The sequence below is a fragment of the Dryas octopetala genome, chromosome 2, assembly GCF_963921425.1.
Source record: "Dryas octopetala chromosome 2, drDryOcto1.1, whole genome shotgun sequence".
NCBI classification, from domain to species: Eukaryota; Viridiplantae; Streptophyta; class Magnoliopsida; order Rosales; family Rosaceae; genus Dryas; species Dryas octopetala.
In genome coordinates, this window is record NC_141367.1 from 18,584,607 (window position 1) to 18,606,376 (window position 21,770).

A 21,770-nucleotide genomic window follows, 5' to 3' on the forward strand; every position below is an offset into this window, starting at 1 on the left:
CGGGAATACAGGTTAAGGCTTTGGGTTGTCATTGCTCTTCCTCTTGAATTGATTTTGTGAATATTGGTATGTGCATGATTGGTGGCTGTACATGGGAAAGTAATAGGGTGAATGTTGTAAATTAGAGGGTGGAAGAGCACATATGAGGGGTGGGAAACCAGTGGTGATCTAATATGTCATGGTGTTGTCTTGGTATTCCGAGCACTTCTGATCTTATTGTTTTTTTTGGATGGGCAGGTGTGGTGGGGTCGGACATTCCATGGCTTCCTCAAAACGATTCGTTAAGGGAGGGCAATTCCATGGATGATGAGAGTCCGACCAGGCGTCTACAAGTGATGGGACACCGATGAGGCCAAGTGTGCCCCGACCCCGAATGGGGTATGGAAACATGGGGGTGGGCAAGTGGTCGGGCAGAACAATACATTGCAGGCCGAGCTACTGCAGGTCAGGAAGGAGGCAGACCAGGCTAGGCAAGAGTTGGAGCAGTGCGGGCCGGAGCTGAGCCAAGCCAAGCAGGAGTTGGACAACGAGTATAACAGCGGCTATGCAATGGGCTTTGACGATTGCAAATTAGAGCTCGAGGGGATGTGCGTTGATTTTGACTGGGACTGCGTGTGTGGTCAGCTAGAGGGCTAGCAGTAATGATGGGCATGCCACCGTCCCAGAGGGAGGTACCCAGGGGGAAGAGCCCGAGGATGGAGCATCCACAGGTGGAGAGCATGACATGGGAGAGGATCCCAAATAAATGTCTGAAGCAAACATGGCCCGGGGGCAGGGGTGGGCGGACCATCACCCTATTTTTGTTTGAGTGATATGGTCGGGTCGGATGTGGCCCGTACCAAATTACAAACTTTTTTGATTATGAAGTTTGTACTTAATGATATGGAAGGGTGTCCGATCCGTTATGGGGAGGATGCCCTTCTTTTTAATACATGGTATTGTGAAATTTTCTTGAATGCATGGTACTTAGTTTCCCTTGAATGCATGAAATTTATTTTTCCTTGAATGCATGGTACTTAGTTTCCCTTGAATGCATTCTCTATAACCGCGCCTGAATGCATGGTACTTAGCTTCCCTTGAATGCATGGTACGGATATGGGTAGGGTCGGATGTAGGATGGCCCGGAGGTCCATACAAACAATCAACACTTTGAATGAAGATGAAGAAAAGGGGTGTCCGTGGTAGGACATTCATTTATTAAAGTGATAAGAAAAAAGTCCCCAGGGGGTACAAGATATGTTTACTTGTAAAAGTAGCGGAGGTGCTCGGCATGCCAAGGGTGACCGAGTTCCTTGCCGGTTGTGGCGCGGAGCCTATATGTGCCCGGAAGGATGACCTCAATGATTTTGTAGGGCGTCTGGGGTAGGGCAGGTGTTGGAGACATAAACAGCCATAGAGGGCTTGACCTCTTTTTTCTTCTTGACGGAAGTCATATAGCAGGACCTGGCTGATACTTGGTTGCCTTTGACTACCCCCGTGCCACATGGGGTCGGGAATTTAATCAGAAGTAAGTGAGTGGAGATCATAGCCTTCAGCTGGTTAAGGGCTGGTCGTCCCAGGATGACGTTGTAAGCTGTGGGGCAGTCGACCACCAAAAACTGAGTAGTTGTGGTAGCGAACGAAGGATACCGTCCGAGGGTGAGTGGGAGGTAGATCCCGCCATGAGGGGTGACCATATCGCCCGAAAAGCTAAGTAAAGGAGCAACCGACCGGTTAAGCCTCTCCTGGTCAATCCCAAGAGCTGTGAAGGCGGAGGCGAAGAGGATGTTGACGGAGCTACCACAATCGACAAGGATCCGAGCCACGTCGAAATTAGCTATGGTGGCTTCAATGACCAAAGGGTCATCGTGTGGAAAGATTAAATCACATTCCTCTTCCTCAGCAAATGAAATGGGCGACCACCCGAGTTTAGGAGTCTTTTTTCCACGGTGGAAGTCTACAGCCATAACGACGGAGCATTGCTGAGTACTTCGGGCATATTCCTTCCTAGCCCTGTTGGAGTTGCCAGCAAGGGTCGGGCCCCCACAGATGGTATTGACTCGCCCCCGTCGTTGTCCTTCGGTCTTGACCTTTTCAGTGGCTTCCTTGTCTACAAAACCATCCAACTTGCCTGCCTGTACCAAAGTTTCTATGGCCTCTTTAAAAGCTCTGCATGCTTCGGTGTCATGGCCATGGTCGACATGGTAAAGGCAAAAGAAGTTCTTATTAGCCCGATACCGTATTTGTGGTGGGCGGGGTGGGAGCTTGGGAAGGATGTCCTTGATCTGGTGATACAATTCTGTATAAGTAACAGTGAGAATTGTATAGACTTTGAACCTGGAGGCATAGGATGTCTGATAAGTTTCCTCCCTTCGTTGTCCTCCGCCTCTACCGTCACCAAATTGTTTCTTGGTGAATTTATTGAACTTTTTCCCGGACCCCCCATACTGGTTGCCCGAGTAGGGCTTAGGCTGGGGTGGCACTATGATGGCCTGGTCGGTACTTGGACGATCTATGGTAGGTGGCTTCTTCCCATATGTTTTGAATTCAGCAGTAGCATAGGCAATGGCCTCTTGCATGAGTTCCTTGTAGGTGCGCGGATTGCGGCGGTTGATTTCAAACAAGAAGTCCCCCTCTAGGAGACCACCCTTGAAAGCAGCGAAGGCGCCAAACTGTTGATGCTCAAAAATGGTAAAGCAGTCAACGTCGAGTCGAACCACGTAGACCCGTTGACCCACCACTGAGTGGATGACAGGTCGAAGTGGGGCAGGAACGGGTAGCTGGGTCCGACTGGTGAGTAATGAGGTAGAATGATATCCAAAGCACCCTGCGCAAGTACACAAAAGTGAGCGGGAAGGACACCGGTGTGGTGCCGGCCAAAGCTTCTCCGACACTCAAGTCAGTGTTCAGAGAGATCTGAGAGCAGAGTGAGTGAATAGTATAATATTGATTGAGTCGTCCTTTTGTGACAAGAAGGTACCTCTTTTATAGTACCTTTGGAAGAGTGTCAACCAATCCGGTGACGACACGTGTCCTTTGTGGTGACTTGCACTGTACGAACGCCACGTGTCACCGGTCTCGAGGATCCGAGTGAGTTGACACGGGTCGGGGGCCCAGGAGGCTTAAGCTTGGGAGGCCGGAGCCTAAGAGGCCGGGGCCTAGGGGGCCGGAGCCTATGAGGCCGGAGCTTAGGAGGTCGTGGCCTAGGAGGCCGGAGCCTAGTAGGGCTTAGTCTTTTGGGCCTAGGCCCAAACAGCACGATGTTAAGCTTGTGTGACTTGTCGTTATGCCCAGACGATTAATCATACGAACAATAAACATTCATAGTTTCACAAACCAAATTGTAGAATATAAATATACAATTATTTTACATACTATCACTACTACAATTGTATAAATAGACAACAGTCAATAGATAACGGTTCTTATTTTGTCCGTTATCTTAATTTAATACACAACGGATTTTAATAAACTGTTATATGAAGGTATCATATCCAATGCTATTTGGTCGGATGAATTTTCTTAAATTATTAAACACAATAGTTTTAAGTAAAACCGTTGTGTTGGACAAGTTACAGAAAAATAAAAAAATTTGCGGGTCTTTGTATTTGACAAAATACACGCCCGCGTTAATGAAAAAAACCATCGCGCCTTTAACCCCTCAGACAGAACACAGACCTCCTCCTCCTCGTGCCCTCAAACCCAGACTTGCTTCTTCCCAAAACCCAGACCTCCCGCACTCTCACTTTGCTCACTCTTTCTCTTTCTCTCTTCTGATTATGGCCATCACCCATCACCGTCCCTCACCACCATTGTGTCGCCCTTTCACCACCATGTACGCACTCGTCTTCTCATCACCGTCGCCATGGCTGCACACATCTTCTTATCATGTCGACTCTCAGTCGTTTATGCCTTCTGAAATCACTGGATTTATGCTATCCTCCAACCAAATCACACAAAGATTTGGGAAAGCTTGAAACCCTAACCCTAATCTGGACCATTGACTTCGCTGAGCTCACACTGGGCTTTCAGGTGCTTTTTCCCTCACTTTACTCTTTTGTTTTTCCTCTGTGCTAGGGTTCTCACATGAAGTTCTTGATTATTTCCTCTACGTTGCTGAATTTGTGTTTTGTTATCTTTTTTTTTTTCTTTTTTTTGTAATTTTTTTGTGGGTTTACTTTGGAGGGATTTGAGGTTAGATTCGTTTGTTTTTTGAGGTTGATTCCTTTCATGTCATCTCTTTTTAAAATTTTCTTGCTTGGTTTAATCTCATGAACTAGGATTTTTAATAGGAATTTTTGTTCTTAATTATTATTAATTTTGTTCATTAACTGTTCTTAATTTGTATGATTTTTCTCTGTCATTTTGTAGAATAACAACATAAATGTCATTGTGTAATATGTGTAATATCGATCTCTCTGTCTCGGTCTCTGTTTCATTTGATTTGTATTCCTTGATGGGTTTTGATTGATTTGTTGTAATTGAAGTTGAATCATAGCAATACCCATCTTTCCGGGTTACTATAGATTTAGCCACTTTCTGAAATGTTTAACTGTGTCATTCCCCATCCTTTGCTTGTCGGAATTAGAGAGGCAAAATGGATTCAGAATTTTAGTTCTCCAAGAGTTGAAGAAAGATTTCTGGTCAACTAAGTCATATAGTTATGATGAACTCTATGTTGAGTTAATTATTGAATTCAAGACTCTTTTGTTATCCTTTCCCTCTTGAATTCAATAGTTATAATTTCTCTTTAGGGGTATTCATCAGTCATCACTCTAAAAGAGTTGTATAGAGTTCTAGTGGAGCTCATGTATAAATTTAAATAAATTTAGATCATGTATAAATTGAGATGAAGTTGACATTGTTTATTTACAATGAATAAATTTGAGCATTTATTTACAGGGCTTCCTTCTCTTTTGCTTTATGTAGGAGAAATTTCCAGGAGGGGGAGGAAGAGATACCTTAGAAAATGCCAAGATTTCAAAGGAGGGCCTTGTTACCTCTGCTAAGAAGAATGGTGGGCCTTGGGAAAATGGTGGCGAAGAGTTAAAACCATGTTGGTCTAAGCCAGCTTTGGGTAAGATTGCTTTACATTTTGAAGTGACTGATAGTTTCATGTATTGTTTATCACAGTCCTGTGTTGCCTAATTCCTTTCTGTAAATTCTTACATGTTACCTGGTTGGCAGATGATGTTGACCAGACGGAGGGGTTTGTCCTTTTCTCATTAACAAATGGCCCTGAATACCATGTTTCACAGGTATTTAAATTAAAAGTCCATTTAGTTGATGGAGTTATTTGGCTTTTATTTTTCTGGGTCCTCTAAACTGGAACTTAATCTTCCTGAATATAGTCTAATTTTTTTTTTCCCTAAATTGCAACAAATTCAGTCATTTCATCCTTTTGTCCATTGGTGGATCAAATGGTTGTTAAATATGATAGGAAATGTGTAGTGCTACTCTATGGATGTTGCATATCTTTGTAGGAAATGTGTAGGATGCCAACAGCACAGAATTTGATCCTAACACTAAGAATCCCTGTGTTATACTAATGCCTGAGGTCTGCATTCTGTGTTTTGAGATTTATGTTTCCGTGAACTGAACTCAGCGTCTTGCTTATTCATCTGATCTCTGTACTGTGTAAGTAGGGCTCGAAAACACACATGGGAGGCACCATGCGCCTTGGATCCAGGAGAACGTACTTCCAATGTACAGACTGCAAATCAGCTAAACTGTGAGTACTAACTTAGAAAGAGATACACACAATTGTTTTGTACATATATCTTAAGCATTTCTTTGATTTGAAACTGTAATTGTTATAAGAACCAAAGCTTTTGAGAAAATGTATTGATCTGCATAGATCAATCAGTAATTTGATGCACATGAAAATCAGAGAGTACCAGCATGCCAAATGAGATGCCTATGTTGGCTAATCTTTTGCAATTTTCATTTGTTAGATATGGAAACAAACGCTTCATTGATGAGAGACATCGGCACAGATATGAGGTATGTGGCATCCCAATGCGATTAATTGTCTTCTAAGGTACTATTATGTCAGGAGGACTAATTCTGTTGGATTCAGGTGAATCCTGATATGGTAACACGCCTTGAATTGCCATTAATATATTTCACAGAGTCCACTTAAAATAACAAGAAAGTTGTTTTAACAATCAAAAGCTGAAACTATGGATTTTCAAAAGCCAATGGTTTTTTTTGTGTGATCCAACTGCTGCTAGTGGTATGTGGGGTTTTGACTTTTGATGCTCATTACATTATTGCTTCATTCTTGTTTGTGTGCTTAAACTAAATAAAGATATTCAAAGTGAATTTAACATGGACATTCACTGAGAACTTATACATGCTATGCATATCAAACATTCACACTGCTTTGCTTTGATTTTTTTTTTTTTTTTAAAGGGACCTACTAAATCACAAAAGGAAATTGAAGAGAAATATAATTAAGTAGAGAAAATAATTAAAATAGTTGATGACTAGCTATCAGGAAAAGTTTGTTAGTATGAAGTATCTTACTTACCTGATCAACTTTGCATATGATGAGTATCAGTATATTGGAGAAATGCATAGAAGGATCAAAGTGAGATAAATATCTGTATAGCAATTGCAAAGAAATATAGACACAGAGAAATACAGAAAGTTGGATATATATATTGAAAAAGGGAAGGCTTCTCAAAGAAGCTAGCTAACCATTGACCAAACTTTCTCTTTGGATTAATTAATACTATCATTTATGACTATCATGTATCAGTAATGTGTAGGAAATGTGTAGTACTATTATGAGTAAGGTGACAATTACTAAGAGTCTGATAGACATAAGAATTTTTGGGAGTCCTCTGTTGCTATTGTGCAGAAAAATAAAATCATCTTAGTACCAAGACGATCATAATTAGGAAAAAAAGAAATTAAGATTTTTGGTTATCTCTTTTTCCTAACTTCCCAAATTTTCTAGGCAATTTAAGAGTTCCATGTATAGGTTTTTTAGGTATGTAATTGACTGAAATTGTCTTTGGGATTCTCATTTTAGTTATGCTTTAATCTCTTGTTCTACGTTTTTCAATTAAAGTGAATTTCATGTGTGCTTGAATCAATAAGAACAGATACAAGATTTGGATTATTTTTGGACTCATTAGTTGCTGCAGTCTTCATGCCTATAGGATTCTTTGGTGGTGTCAAATTATGCAATGAATTATGTTAGGGATCTGCAAGAAGTGAGTGGTCAAGGCAATGCCACTGGTTGTAGGCTCAAGGTAGCAGGTGTTGCAAGCATTACACTACTTATGATGTTGATAATTGGAAAGGTGTTGATTGATTGCACTTTGATACAAAGGTATGTACACTGACATTTTCAAAGAAATATTTCATTTCAAATACTACTTTTTCACCAATAAAATGTATGAGCGGCAAATATTTTCATGGTAATTTATTATTGTGTCTTACAGTGACATCTTGATTCAATGAGACAAATCAATACTACCTCATTATGTTTACAGTTCAATGTTAAACTATACCAGCATTGCATTGTCCGTATGTCCCTTCCAACATTGATACACCTATTCCTTATATTGTTTGCATTAAATCCAAAGAAGGTGAAATGACTCATAATCCTCAGTTCCCTACCTGTAATTTCTGTATGCCTTTTGCAGACTACAATGACTTGATGGAGCTCACTGAGGAAATGTTGAGTGGTAAATCAATACTACTTCATTACTAGCTTATTCCTTATATTGTTTTTCATTTAATCAAATGAAGGTGAAATGACTGAGTACAATGACTTATGCAGACTACAATGAGTAGATGGAGCTCACTGAGGAGATGTTGAGTGGTAAGGCATCATTGATGCATGTCTCCAACATGTGCTCGTAGGAAGTTTGCTAACTTGAATGAGTTATAGATATCCAACTGTAACATTAATGATTATGGAGTTTCTTCTTTGAAAGGTATTCCATAGTTTTTCTAGTTGTCAATGCATCAATAGTTTTCTGCTTCTCTCAATTTCTGTTTTTCTTATTTGCGTGTGTACACACACACACATTCAAACACAATCATAGACTCTTTATATATGCAATTAGAAGAGTAGGATGGTGACACTACTTACACACTGGCTATGATAGAGAGAGAATCCAACTTTGATGCACTACCATCTTAGCTCAAGCTGTAAAGGAGCAACAACTGTTGATGCTCCTATTTTTAGGAGTATTTCTTATTATTATTATTATTATAGTTGACAGTACTAAGAGAAAATAAAAGGAAAAAGCCTATAAACAGGAATTTTTCTAAGGGAGAGCAAGGAAAATCCAGCATCCTATTTGACATTATCATACTGTTTTCTTTAGGGTATCAATTTGCTGGATCATTTACGTTTATCCCTCATAATGTTTGTTTATCTTTACCTTTCTAAGACTCAGTTGCTCGACTTTCATTTGTGCATGGCAGGCTTGAACAAGCTTAATATGCTGAATTTAGAGGATGCAATGTACGTTACTGCTACATGTCTGGAATCTATTTCATGTGTTCTTTCTCTTTTATGTTTTTTGCTTTCTAATGATTCTGTTAATAGCATTGATAATAATTTTTAAGACTCAGACCCCGGGTGTTGATGTTGCTGCTGTGAAGGTTTGCATTTTGGGTTGAATTTTATTTTTAATTAGTACTCCATTTCTGCCTTGTTTCAGTGGGAGCGGAGGAAGGACAACACTTATACCCAAGAAGCTAGATATCAATGAAGTCCGGGCTAAATGGGCAAACTTTGTGGGGTAGTATATGTAGACTAATGTTGGATTATTGCATATATGACACCTTTTTGACTTGATTTTGTAGGCCATGTGTTTAGTTAGACTAGCTTGGAGTATATATATATGATTGATTACTTTGTTAGATTAGCTTGGGGATATTAATGATTGATAGGCTAGCTTTGCTGGATAATACTTTTGATATATGGCAGCAATTTGGTAGATTAGATTGATGCTTGATATTTTGGAAAGGCATATATGGAGGGTTTTTGTGTATGGCATGGTTGGTTTTGTAAATGGAATTGGGTTAAGGCATATATACAATTACTATCTTGAAATATCTTATATTATTTAGTATTTTATAAATTCCAATTCTTTATTATTGTGAATGGTATTTTGTAAATGTATAATTTATTAGGAATGTTAATTATGATGGGAATCAATTTGGAACAATGGTTGTACCAAAACAGTCTATCTCATCAGATTGTGCATTTTTGTTTATAATTGCATTGTGGTCAAAGACAATTGGGAGCTTCTTAAAACAGATGTAAACAGGCACATTATACAACCGTTTTTCGATCAAAAGCGTGGTCTATACCCTTAACTTACAATTGTTCAATATCAGAAACCATTGTCTAATCCATAAGCATACCATACAAACCTTAAAAAGTCATTGTGCTAAATGCCTTCATACAACAGTTTCTAACTCAAAACCGATGTACCAAATAAGTATATACAATGGTTATATGGTTAAAACCTGATGTTTTTAATGCATTCATACAACGGTTTCATGTAAACAACGTAGTATGAAAGACCTATAGACATGGCAGTATACCTATTTTCAATAGCCTACACAACGGTTATTAACAATAAACCGTTGTTTTAATGGCTATTTCACCTCGTGTTTCTACCTAAAATAGTTGTAAAACCAATTCTTTACTTAACATAACCGTTGTTTAACATATATATACACATCGGTTTTTAAATATAAACCGATGTTTAAATTGGCACTCAACAACGGTATCTTCCAAATCATTGATTTTAAAGGTTGTATATACAACGGTGGTACATCTATAACCGTTGTGTAGGTGCACCAGGACAACGGATTTTATCCGTTGTCTATTGGGGGTATGAATAGACAACACTCGATTAGACGACGGTAAATTATAAACTTAGACAACGGTGAAAATCCGTTGTCTGATTGCTATTTTGTAGTAGTGTATGTTAAATTATTCAGCATCAGAAATTGATATCTACCCATTGTTAAAGCACAATTATTATAACGTACTTTTTTTTTTTTTTTAGAAAATTTATAACGTACATATATATATAATTCTTCTTGGATGTCAAAATTTTAAAAAAAATAATATATCAAATATTATTGGTAAGAGAACATTACTACTTCTCATTATAGATCCTAATTCTGGTAAGGCCTTGCAATTTGGATGGTCTTCCGAACCACTGGAGAAGAACAAGAGAAGGCGACGAAAGAAAGCTTGGAGATGCTGAGAGCCATCGAAGAGCACGTGAGTACTCTTGGAAAGAAGAAATTTTTTGGAGGAGACAGCATTGGAATAGTGGACATAGCCTTTGGAGGGATTGCTCATTGGTTTGTAGTCATTGAAGAAGTGGTTAGGGTGAAGCTATTTGAAGCCAATTCATTTCCTCACTTGCATGCATGGACTGAGAATTTCAAACAAGTGCCTGTAATCAAAGAAAACCTTCCCGATCGTCATAAAATGTTTGTCTTCTTCAAGCAGATCAGGGAAAACTTGCTGGCATCTCCTTGACACTAACTAGAGATTCCTATGTGTTTAGGACTTGTGAGGTTCAATGGTTTGTTTATGAGGTTGGATTGTTGGATAGGCGTCTGCTGGTTTATGTTACTTCAACGTACTTGGGGGTAAAAGGATTTAAATTCTCTGTTATACTTATTTTTAATATTGTTTCAATTTAAGTTATGTATTACAAAGTTAAGAGTTATAAATTCATGAATGTGACATCACACATTGAAGAAGTGTGCGTTAACCTCCTAGTTTGCTCACGCCGATAATTTATAATATACCACTAAGATTAAAAGTAAAGTAAAAATAAGTAAAGCTATATATGAATTTGAGTAAGAAGGGGGCCGGATTCTTATGGTTTCCCACGTATCACACATATACCAATGAACCTATTTTTTAATGTGAGATTCAACTATTTACCTGCTCACGGATTCGTGGGGTGACATTTACCCTCGTGTCTCACATAGCCAACTTGCTCGGTTGCTCTAATATCGATAATTAAAAATGGTAGTTTACCTAGAAGATCAAAATGACAAATTTGACCACAATCTACCCGGCCTAAAACTTACTTCCCAAAATAAAATTAGCACCGAACGCTCGGCAATTGTAGATGCATCTGCACCCTAAAAACTATATATGCAACTCAAAAATTAACTCAAAATGTCCTAAAACTGCATATGCAACTCCAAAATATACTCAAAATGTTGATGTTACATATTTAAAAGCTCCAATCGTAGATGTAGTTACAGCTACATCTGCCGAACCCTTGGCAAGAATGTTGAACAACAGCCTTTTTTAAACTAACAAATGTGTTAGAGCACACTTGGTACCTAGTGGGCTCGAGGGCTCTGTAATATAGGTTTAGATCCTAATGAAATTGTGCAATTGAGGTATAACACAAATATCGCAAATGGACCCTTTGGTCTTAACAAGCACTCTAGGGGCCAATGGTTAAAATTCCTAAATTGACGTACAAATGATATATTTATATATATATGACTTATTATTTAATTTGTCCCTTGAAAGTATTTCGAATTCTCACATCACCCTCTGATATTTGTTTTGTCTTACGTTATTCCCTGATGTTATATCTCGTGTCTCACTTAACCCGGTTTCGTCAAGTCTGTCAATATCAACTGTTAGAACTGCTGATATGGCATCCACTTGTGCATAAAAATTAATTAAATATTATTTTTTAAATTAGTATTTTTAAAAATTAAAAGAGAATTCAAAATTAAAGAAAATGATTTAGAAATACTTTTTTATTTTCCAAACAAACTTAGTTTTTAAATTTTATCCAAGAGTAAAATTGGAATTTTAAGAGAAAAATGTATGATTTAACAAAAAAAAAAGAATGTAGGTGCAAAATTGGCACACGGAACAAATTCTGGGTACATGGCAAATGGCCAAATTTTGTTTTTATGTGTGGTAATTGGCCACATGACTCATGGTCTGGGTGGTGAATGTGCAAAAATAACCTTTTTTATATTCAAGTAATTTTTTAGTTTTCTTATCAAAATGAGAGGAGAAATTTGAATTCGAGATCTCGATAATAGGTGTGAATGCTCTTAACTACTAAGATACAAGTTGATCTCCAAATCTTCAAATTAAATTTTTTTGTGAATCATATGTTTATTTATTTATTTTATTTTTTTGTAAATAAATTACCATATAAGGTGTACTCATGGTATGTAGTATTTCTTTAACTTTGTTTGTAAACGAAAATCTTCAAAAAAATCTGTTATAAGTAAATTACCAAGAATGCCAGATTTCATTAGTGTATATTCCCACTAAATGACAAACGTACATTATATTTCATTAATTGGTTCTATGAACCCCCCAATTATCATAATATATTTCCGTTTTTATTTGGTTCCATGAACCTCCCCAATTATCATTATATTGCCAATTAATGAGGCACTATCATTAACTAGCAGTCTAGCATATATAAAAGCAAATGATTCATGCTTCCGGCTATCCACCAAGAGAAAACTAACTTGTTCAAACAATCATGGCTTCGTTCACAGGAAATGCATTGCAGCTAATGCTGCTTTTGTCGCTCATAACAATATTTGGTGCAGATGCAAGGGAAAAAACAAATGTTAAAGTAACAAACGATTTGGGTGGATCCTTAAACCTTACCGTTCACTGCAAATCCAAAAATGATGATCTTGGTGTTAAAGTGCTCCTCCCTCATCGCTTCTTTGATTTCAGTTTTCGTCCCGACTTCTTTCTCGTGAATACACAATTTTACTGCAGTTTTGATTGGCCAAGTGCATCTCACTATTTCGATATATATATACAAGACAGAGACGATCGAAAGTGTACTAAGTGTTTGTGGAGTATACTGCCAACTGGCCCATGTAGGTTTAACTGGGACAACAACAAATATGACATTTGTTTCCCGTGGAACAAGTCTGTTCCCTGAAATCACTTGCTTGACTCTCGACCAATTCATTATCTTTGGTTTGGTTTTTATGTGTAATGAAAAATAATGGAACTCATATCATCATGTGTCAATTTTCATTTTGAATAAATAATACGAGTTTGGTAGTTCTTTTGGTTTTTAGCGCTTATATTCTCTCCCTCTTGTCTTACTTTCCCACCCACTCTATTTTTGCACCCACTATTAAATTTGAAAAAAATTATAAAAATACTATTCCTACCTCATATTATTCCTAAACCCTAAACACGCATGCATCCACATACTAAACACTCTTCTCACCCCCCCTCCCATTAACTAGATATCATCCCATGCACCCACCCATGGATATTGCACGTACAGGAATACAATGCATAGGGAACATATATATATATATATATATATAGTTTTGGCAGCTAGGCATAAAATTTTGCTGCCAATGTTGTAATATTGTATATATTATACTTTAAGTGACTCACGTTTAAAAAAAAAATCAAAAAAGGATATTAAAGAAGAAGGTGCAGAGCAAGACTCTTCTCCTATGATGAACAAAGGCCGTATATACTGTAATAGCCGAGCATTACATGAAACTTCTCTTGGAATTAGAAGAGTATGCATGGGGAACCAAGCAAGGCAAGGAAGGCAAGGAAAATTTTAAAGCTCAAGAAACAATTGATGAGGAACTAATTATGAAATATATTAGGGATTTATTTTGAAATTTAGGAATGAATTATAGGATTGGTATAAGGTTTTTTTTTTTTTTTTTCCCCTTAGATTTGGAAAAAGATGGGTGGGTGGAATGATTGTTAAGGGAGGTGGGAAAAGTGTTTTGCAAGTGGGTGTTTGAGTTGGTATATAAAAGGATATTATAGGATTAATGGAAGGTGAGAATAATGGTTTTATATTTTATTCAAATTTAACGGTGAGTGTAAAAATAAGGTGAGTGGGGAAATAAAACATAGGGGTAGAAATATTATAAGCATTCTTTTTCATTTTATACGTTTTTTTTTTTTTTGTCAGAAATATTTTGATTTTGATTTTTTTTTTTGGATAATTAGCTTGATAGTTGTTGATCGAAGTTCATGATAACTAGATCCATTTTATATATAGTCGCAAAGCAAAATCTTACTATTCTCTTTTTTACATTTTTTTTCATTTATTCCCAGCAAAGGGTTACTAGGCTTCTTAAACTTCAATAATTACTATAATATTGAAAATAAGTGATGCTATTTGCACACTTTTTTTTTTCTTTTTACACACTCTGTACTTCTACACATTCCATAAAACTTTTTAAATTTTACAATTTCTCAAAACACACATACCCCAAAATTCCAAAATACCTCTTAAAAAAAAAAAAAAAAAAACATACACACACACACACATACCTACAGCCGACCCAGCCCGATGCACACCCACAGCCAACCCACCCCTACACCAAAATGATTTCCCACCCTGTGGCTTCTCCGGCCAAAAAGATGATTACACCTTGTCGCTTCTTCGGCCAACCTATCTTCCCCTCAATCTCTTTCTCTTTCTCCTTGTCGTTGGGCTGCGTGGGGAGGATCGAGGCTAGGTGAGGCTGGGTGCGGAGGGGTGAGGTGAGGCTAGGCGCGGAAGGGAGGGCGAGGTTGGGCGTCACCGATCTGGAACAGAGGACAAAAAAGAGAGAGAAATTGAGAGAGAAGAGAGAGAGATAGAGAGAGAGAGAGAGAGAGAAAGACATAGGAGAGAGGGGGAAGAAGAGAAAGAAGAGAACTGGAAGGTTGAATTGTCGGCGACCTTGCCGGCGGCGAGGGTGGCTGAGGGTGGGGTCAGGGTGAGGGCAGAGAAGGACAGAAGAGAGAGAGAAAGGGAGAGAGGAGAGAGACTAGAGGGAGAAAAGGAAGAGAGGAGAGAGAGGGAAAGATAGAAGAATAAGGAGAGAGAATGAGAGGCGCTAGCATGGGGCGGCGCTGGCGTAGGCGATGGTGGGGTCGGGGTGGGTGTGGACTTGGAGGTGGTGCTGGCTAGTTTGGGGTGTGTAACAAGGGTATTGTGGTCATTTGGATTAAGGATTAGAATTTTAATTTAATAAATGAGGGAGAAAGGTGTACAAAAAGAAAAAAAAAAAAAAAAAAAAAGTATGCAAATAGCAAAACTCTTAAAAATCAGGCATTACCAAATATGAGACCATATGGAACCTAGCTAGCTACCATCTATAGAAAAGCATGATGCACCCTAGTGTTTTTACTTCAAGATAAAGCTTCTTCAAACAAGTATATGGCTCTGTTTCGTTAGAAATGCATTGCTGCTAATGTTGCTTTTGTTGTTCACAATATATAACCATATGTAGTGGAGAAATATATTCTTCCAAAAAAAAAAAAAAGAATGTTTAGCACAATCCCTCTGGAGGGTTTGGTTGGCCTACGTACGGTGGTGGGATCGTGGGAGTGATCGATGAGGCTTGAGCTTAATTATGGAGGGTTTTCTAGATATAATGTATTTATTTTAAATGGATTTGGAATTTGTTTAAGGAAAAATATGGAACTTTATCCCGGAAATTATTATTTATACAAAGCTTCACCAACCAAAGAGAGGCTCAGAATCAGCATCTAACCAAAGATTAAAACCGGAAATAAGACAAAGCATACGCACATGACAACATTAAAAATGAATCTAGATCGGAAAAAAAATATATATATATATATAGATATATATATATAGATATATATATAGTGTGGGTTTACCTGACATCATGAGTTCTTAGACTTGAATATAATGGTCTATTTACTTTTTCAATTTTACTTTTTTTTTTTTTTTTAAGAGGTTTGAAATGGGAACAACAAATAGCAATGTTTCTCATGAACGGTTTGGTGTTCATGAGATAATATTACTTTTCTCAAGATGAGGATAACACACACATATGTGGCGAGTCCTGGAGATGTGGTCCTTGCTACCTAATTCTATCAAATGCATTTATATTTTACACCAAAATGTCGATTCTCTACAGGGTTGTTTTGTCAAGCCATGCATACTTTGAAATTCTTATTTCATTTATTAATCTCTATTCCACAGCTCTCATCCATACCGGCCATGACGTCCAACTAAAACAAAACTTGCACAATGACGCCAGACGAAGAAGTAGGGGCGGACTCAGGATTTTAAAAGAGCAGGATAAGCTGAACGTCCAAGGCAGTTTTTCATTATTGTTAACAATTTTTGCGAAATTTCGATAATATCTTATTTGGTTTTTTTATATTTCTCAAATTTACATAACTTGTTAAATTGCTTTTATAATTATTATTAAATAAAATTTGACAGCACGAGTGAATTTTATTAATAAAAAATAAAATATATACCTAATCAGTACGTGTTTAATTTAATCACACTTAATCAGTACATGTTTAATTTGATCACATCATGTATATATGAGAGGGCGAGCTAGAATATATAATCTAAAATATTAAGTCTAACATAACAATATATATAAGATTTTACACATTTTTACCCTTTATTAATTAATTTTGAGTTGAATGCTAAATTTCATAGAATATTCCATCCCATCATCAATATATATAACCCTCCACTCTATGCAAACTAATTAGCCTTCCATTTAGCCTTTTGGCATGGACAGTGTGAAGCTCTTTGGAGTTTGGACAAGCCCTTTCAGTCGAAGGGTCATATGGGCTCTAAAACTGAAGGGTGTGAGCTATGAATACATTGAAGAAGACCTTGGCAACAAGAGCCAGTTGCTGTTACAGTACAACCCAGTTCACAAGAAGATCCCAGTGCTTGTTCATAGGGGAAAACCGATTGCGGAGTCGAGGGTAATTCTTGAATATATTGAGGAGACATGGCCTGATCAGAATCCATTACTGCCAAAGGATGCTCATGAGAGGTCCATCGTCCGATTTTGGGCAAAATATATAGATGAAATGGTATGCAACTATTCTTTCAATACGTTCTTGTATCTTTATTAATTAATTATTATTTTGTTTTTGTTTGGGGAGAGAAAATCAGACTTGAAATCTCTTTTAACATTGAGAAGAGAAATACTACCAGACTACAAACTAGTTAGTTGTATCATTATCTTCCATAAACTTCATCAAGTAAACAACTTGATCGAAATAGAGTGGCCGGCTCAATTGACACACCTACAAATATATATATATACTTACCCCACCCCTTTATTAATCTCTTCTTCTTGCAGAGTCCAGCCATTTGGGACTTTTTTATAAAATTTGGGGAAGAACAAGAAAAGGCAATCAACACAAGCCTTGAAGTTCTGAAGACCATAGAAGAGCATGGACTTGGTGAAAAGAAGTTTTTTGGTGGTGACACAATCGGATTAGCTGATCTTATTATGGGATGGTTCGTCCATGTATTGGTGCCTATGGAAACTGTAGTTGGAGTGCAGCTTATAAAAGCTGACACTTTTCCTTGTTTGCATGCCTGGTTGGAAAATTTCTGTGAAATTCCTGAAATCAAAGAGAACTTCCCTGATATGGATGAAGTGGTGGAATATTTCAAAAGGACAAGAGAGACCTTCATCAAATAGGCTATAGCCTTGGCCAAGGGCCCAAGTCCCATATTAGGTGAAACTTAATCTAGTAATTAATCAGCTGGTTTTCATGTTTGCTCCTACCATTTATTGACCAAGCCATTTATCCCAAATTGAATGTTTACAAAAGGTTAGGCCCTAACCCTCCTATATAATTAAAAGCCCTCCTCCCCAAGCTACAAAGTCAATCTCTTGTAAAATATATAATCTCTTTATCATTTCTGAATTAGGGTGAAGTAAATAAATCACTCCTGTTTGATTGGTCTGTGTGATATATTGTGATTTTATGGTTTTACTTTTTTTCGTTAAATTAAAATTTAGCATCAACCCATATGTTTTTTCTTTTTCTCAAGTCGTGTAATATGGCGCACCCATTAATTTTGGTTTTTTAAAAAAGAAAAATGGGATTATAAAATTTACAAAAACAAAAGGGGGTTTATCATACAAATTTGTTTATTACTAACTAGTTATTAATTTAGTAGTATTTCTTTTTACAATATTAGAGAAGATTTTAAGTTCGAATACTCTCTCAATCCCTACATTAAAATAACAAATAACAAATTTGCTGTGTAAATAGAATCTTTCATTACTAAACTATATTAATTACAAAAGACAATGCTATCTGGTCAAAGAACCTTATGGCCGGCCAACAATCATGAAATAAAATAAAGGTTATATACCACTTTTGGCCCTGACATTATAACAAAATCTCAATTCACTCTCTCTCGTTTCAATTGTATCAATTTGCCACCTAATAGTACACATTTCAATGTGCCCCGGCCCTCGATTCAATTCTGTCATAACCTTCATTAATTTTGATGATGTGGCGCCTACGTGGCAAGACATATTGGTCATTTCAACTTGCCTTGACCACTCAGCAGTCAGCACTCCACTTTTCACACATAGATGCAAAAGTAAAACTCACCCCTTATCACGTAGACAGAAAAAAATAAAATAAAATAAAATATTTAAAAATTGTATAAAATATAAAAAAATAATTGAGTTTAAAAAAAACATAAAATAAAAATAATAAAATAAAGCTAGATGCCTTCCTTCCCCCTAAACCCTCATCCCTTCCCCTCCCCTGCGTCCACCACCCAATGCACTCACCTCCCTCCCAATCTCCGGCCACCAGGTACCTCATCCTCCAGCTCGGCAACCCCCCAACCAGCCTCCCAGCCGCATCCCTCTCTCTCTCTCTCTCTCTCTCTCTCTCTCTCTCTCTCTCTCTCTCTCTCTCTCCACTGGGAGCGACACCGGCATCGAGCTCGTCCTTCGCGACCTTCACGCCAAGTACGGTGTCGTTGTCTCCCTCCCCGTCCTCTGCGACCTCCACGCCAAGCACGGCCTCGCAGTGCAAACCCAAGTCGGGGCTGGGTAGGGGGAGGGAGGGAGGGCTGTGGGAGGGAGCGGGTTGGATAACAAGAATTTAATGTTTCAGTTGCGCAATTGATGTGGCTTAATCATAGGCGAGGAGTCCATTTCTAGATTCTACATGCAGAATAGAAAGCTCAGCTAGCTGGTCAGTACTAAATTATTGTTAAGGGTGACCAGATCTATGGCATTGACCTCTAAAACCAAATCAACATGGGCGATCTTGATCTACGAAAATCTAGAACTGTTGCCACATCTAACTTAATAAAAAAGAAAAAGAAAAAGAAAAAGAAAGTAGCATACAAGAAATATAATGTGAATGTGAATCCAACAAATAACAATGGCGTCCGAGTCAGACATTCTCTTAATCATAAATCTAGAATACCTAAACAAATGTACGCGCGGTATTAGCTAGGCCGCCCTCGTTAGCTGTAAAATGAATCACATGACCCTATTACAGTAACGAAAATATCTCAACAGCACTGTAATCAAAGGTTCAAAATAAAGATTACATAGGGTAATCTTGTCTTTTCCTACCGACAAAATAATATTAATAGATTAAAATTAGTGGGCATAATCTTTGCAATTTGCAGGGAGGCAGAGTAGAGAAAAAGAGAGTGTGCAGTGAGTGCGTCGTGTGTACCAGGAGATGAGAAAGGGCTCGTCCAAGCTGTTGAAGACGTTGATGATGAGATTGTCATTGGTAACAGAATGAATATCTGGACCTGGGAATTGGCCATTGATGAGTATTCCCTGAAAAGTGAACAGATCGGATCTATTAATTTCAATCATATATGTATATATATTTGATGAATCTTGTGAATGAAAAGATTGATACAGCAAATAAAATATCATAATTAATTATCACAATATAAAATATAATTAATGGACATTTTTTTTAATTTAAAATAAACAAATAAAAATTATTAAAATCAATGAGGGTATTATAGGTAAAAGAAAATATTCATTGTTGCTGTGAGTCACTGCAGCTTTCAAAAGTACCTAAAAACCTGCTTTCTGTTTTTGCTGTAGGGAGTTGAGAATTGTGGAGAAAGCAGTTTTTTATTTTTTTACCAAACACCAAAACTGCTGTAGGGGATTGAGAATTGTCATCCACAGCAGTTTTTGGGTCCTCCACCGCAATCCCAAACGGAGACTTAGTCCGAGTTATGAGGGTGGATTTATTAAGTTAGAATTATGATAAATCCAGAATTCTGTTTCTTTCGATATAAGAAAATATTTGTCCAAAAAATATAGTAACTTAATTGGTTAACTTTTGAGGCATTTAATTATTGATCCGTTGTGCATATTTATCTTATACGTACATAAACATTAGGCTACATATTTATGTAAAAATAGGTTCTTGGCTAATATAAATCAGTAGCAATTAATACTCATCTAATGAGAACTATAGTTGCAGGAGGTCTTGTGGGTCGAAACCTTCATCTACATTATAATTGCCTCTCCATGTGCAATGTAAGGGTATTAGGCTATTAGGCTATTAGGCTATTAGCTCTAAATTAAAGTTTTACGGGTCTAGCATTTGTCTAATCGATCCGTATATCTCCTCTTTACATTAATATATACATGAAAAACCTTTGTCCCAGCTTAATTACATTGGACGACTTAGGGCCTGTTTGGTATTCTATTCAAAAACTATTTTTTGTTTTCAAAAATAAAAAAACAAGTTTAGTCAAGAAAATGTGTTTGGTAGACCATTTTTAAAAACAGTTTTTAGAAAAAAAATTCAAAAACATGCCTCTTTTTAAAAATGATAAAACATCGTTTTTCTCATTTTTTTGTTTACACTTCTTTTTTTTTTTAGATGTCATCATTTTTTAAATTTAAAAATTGTTTTCAAATTTTATACCAAACACGTTTTCAAATTTTAAAAATTGATTTTGAAAACTCTAATTTAAAAAAAAAATCTTAATTTTTGAAAAAAAAAATTTGAGTTGGATACCAAACAGGCCCTTAGAGATCCTTTTTTTTTTTTTTTTCATATTTATGTCTTTGAGCTTCTCTTTGATACAAAATTGTTCTAATGAGGAACACATTTTGATTATTTGAGCAATCATGAGGAACATATAATGTATATATAATCACCATTAAATTGGTATATGCTGAAACTAATACTATTAACTCATATATTGTATTAAATCCAACTATTGATCGAGTGCATAAATGCTCGCTCAAAATTTGTTCCTTTAGAGAACTATTTGATAAATGATATAACAATTAATAAATTGTTTAAAGGTTGATTAAAATATCATTGTTCAGCAACAACAGCTGGTTAATTGTAATATCTTCTCCCATTTTTATCTAGATCACACCCACTTTTCATGCATATTTCCGAACTGTTGGAGAAGAACAAGAAAATGCAGCAAAAGAATTACAGCAAGTTCTGAAGATCTTGGAAGAGCAAATCCTTGGAGACAAGAAGTTTTTTGGTGGTGACAATAGAGGCTTGGTTGACTTAGCACATGGATTCCTGGCTGACTGGTTTGAATGCATCGAAGAAGCAGTAGGGATGAAAGTGCTAGAACCCAACACTTTGCCTCGCTTGCATGCTTGGTCTCAGAGTTTTAAGCAAGTGCCTGTCATCAAAGATAACCTTCCTGATCACGGAAAAATGGTTGCCCATATCAAACATGTAAGAGAGAAATTTGTATCGATTGGAAGCAGTACTAGCTAGTTAGTAATTGAGACAAACCATAAAATTAAATGGGCCTTCGATCTCTCTATGTATATTCACATGATTATTTTCAAAGAGTACTCAAAAAATTATTATATTGGGCATAACACAATTGTATAGGGAGTTTATAAAATTTGGGATTCTAAACATGTATGTAGGAGATTGAGGCGGTCGCTTCACTTGACTCGATCTCCTGAAGACAGGTCTTGATTCAATTTTTTGTGTTGATCAT

General features: G+C 37.0%; 3 protein-coding genes across 6 annotated transcripts in view; all 3 read left to right on the forward strand.

The window, feature by feature from the left end:
- Window positions 1-10,513, forward strand: part of LOC147293700 (putative glutathione S-transferase) — an 11,612-nt gene extending 1,099 nt beyond the window's left edge. Inside the window, exons 2-3 of the mRNA XM_086230519.1 lie at window position 107; window positions 10,155-10,513. Of these exons, the coding sequence (XP_086086645.1) occupies window position 107; window positions 10,155-10,513 (360 nt within the window). The remainder of the gene's footprint in view (window positions 1-106; window positions 108-10,154) is intronic.
- LOC147293701 (uncharacterized) lies at window positions 3,502-9,037 on the forward strand. Of its 4 annotated transcripts, none has more exons than XM_086230515.1 (9): window positions 3,502-4,011; window positions 4,909-5,056; window positions 5,167-5,237; window positions 5,625-5,710; window positions 5,934-5,982; window positions 7,149-7,321; window positions 7,604-7,679; window positions 7,775-7,931; window positions 8,667-9,037. In XM_086230515.1, exons 1-7 carry the CDS (start codon window positions 3,868-3,870, stop codon window positions 7,650-7,652), a joined length of 720 nt encoding a protein of 239 aa, XP_086086641.1. In that variant the 5' UTR covers window positions 3,502-3,867; the 3' UTR covers window positions 7,653-7,679; window positions 7,775-7,931; window positions 8,667-9,037. The 4 variants fall into 4 exon arrangements, with proteins under 4 accessions (XP_086086641.1, XP_086086642.1, XP_086086643.1 ...); XM_086230516.1 differs by having other exon boundaries at window positions 7,775-7,816; XM_086230517.1 differs by having other exon boundaries at window positions 7,638-7,679.
- A 6,021-nt stretch (window positions 10,514-16,534) lies between the features above and the next one.
- LOC147293702 (glutathione transferase GST 23-like) lies at window positions 16,535-21,611 on the forward strand. Its single transcript, XM_086231870.1, has 2 exons — window positions 16,535-16,846; window positions 21,170-21,611. The coding sequence occupies exons 1-2, from the start codon at window positions 16,535-16,537 to the stop codon at window positions 21,536-21,538; spliced, it is 681 nt and encodes a 226-aa protein (XP_086087996.1). The 3' UTR covers window positions 21,539-21,611.
- Window positions 21,612-21,770: the final 159 nt, after the last annotated feature.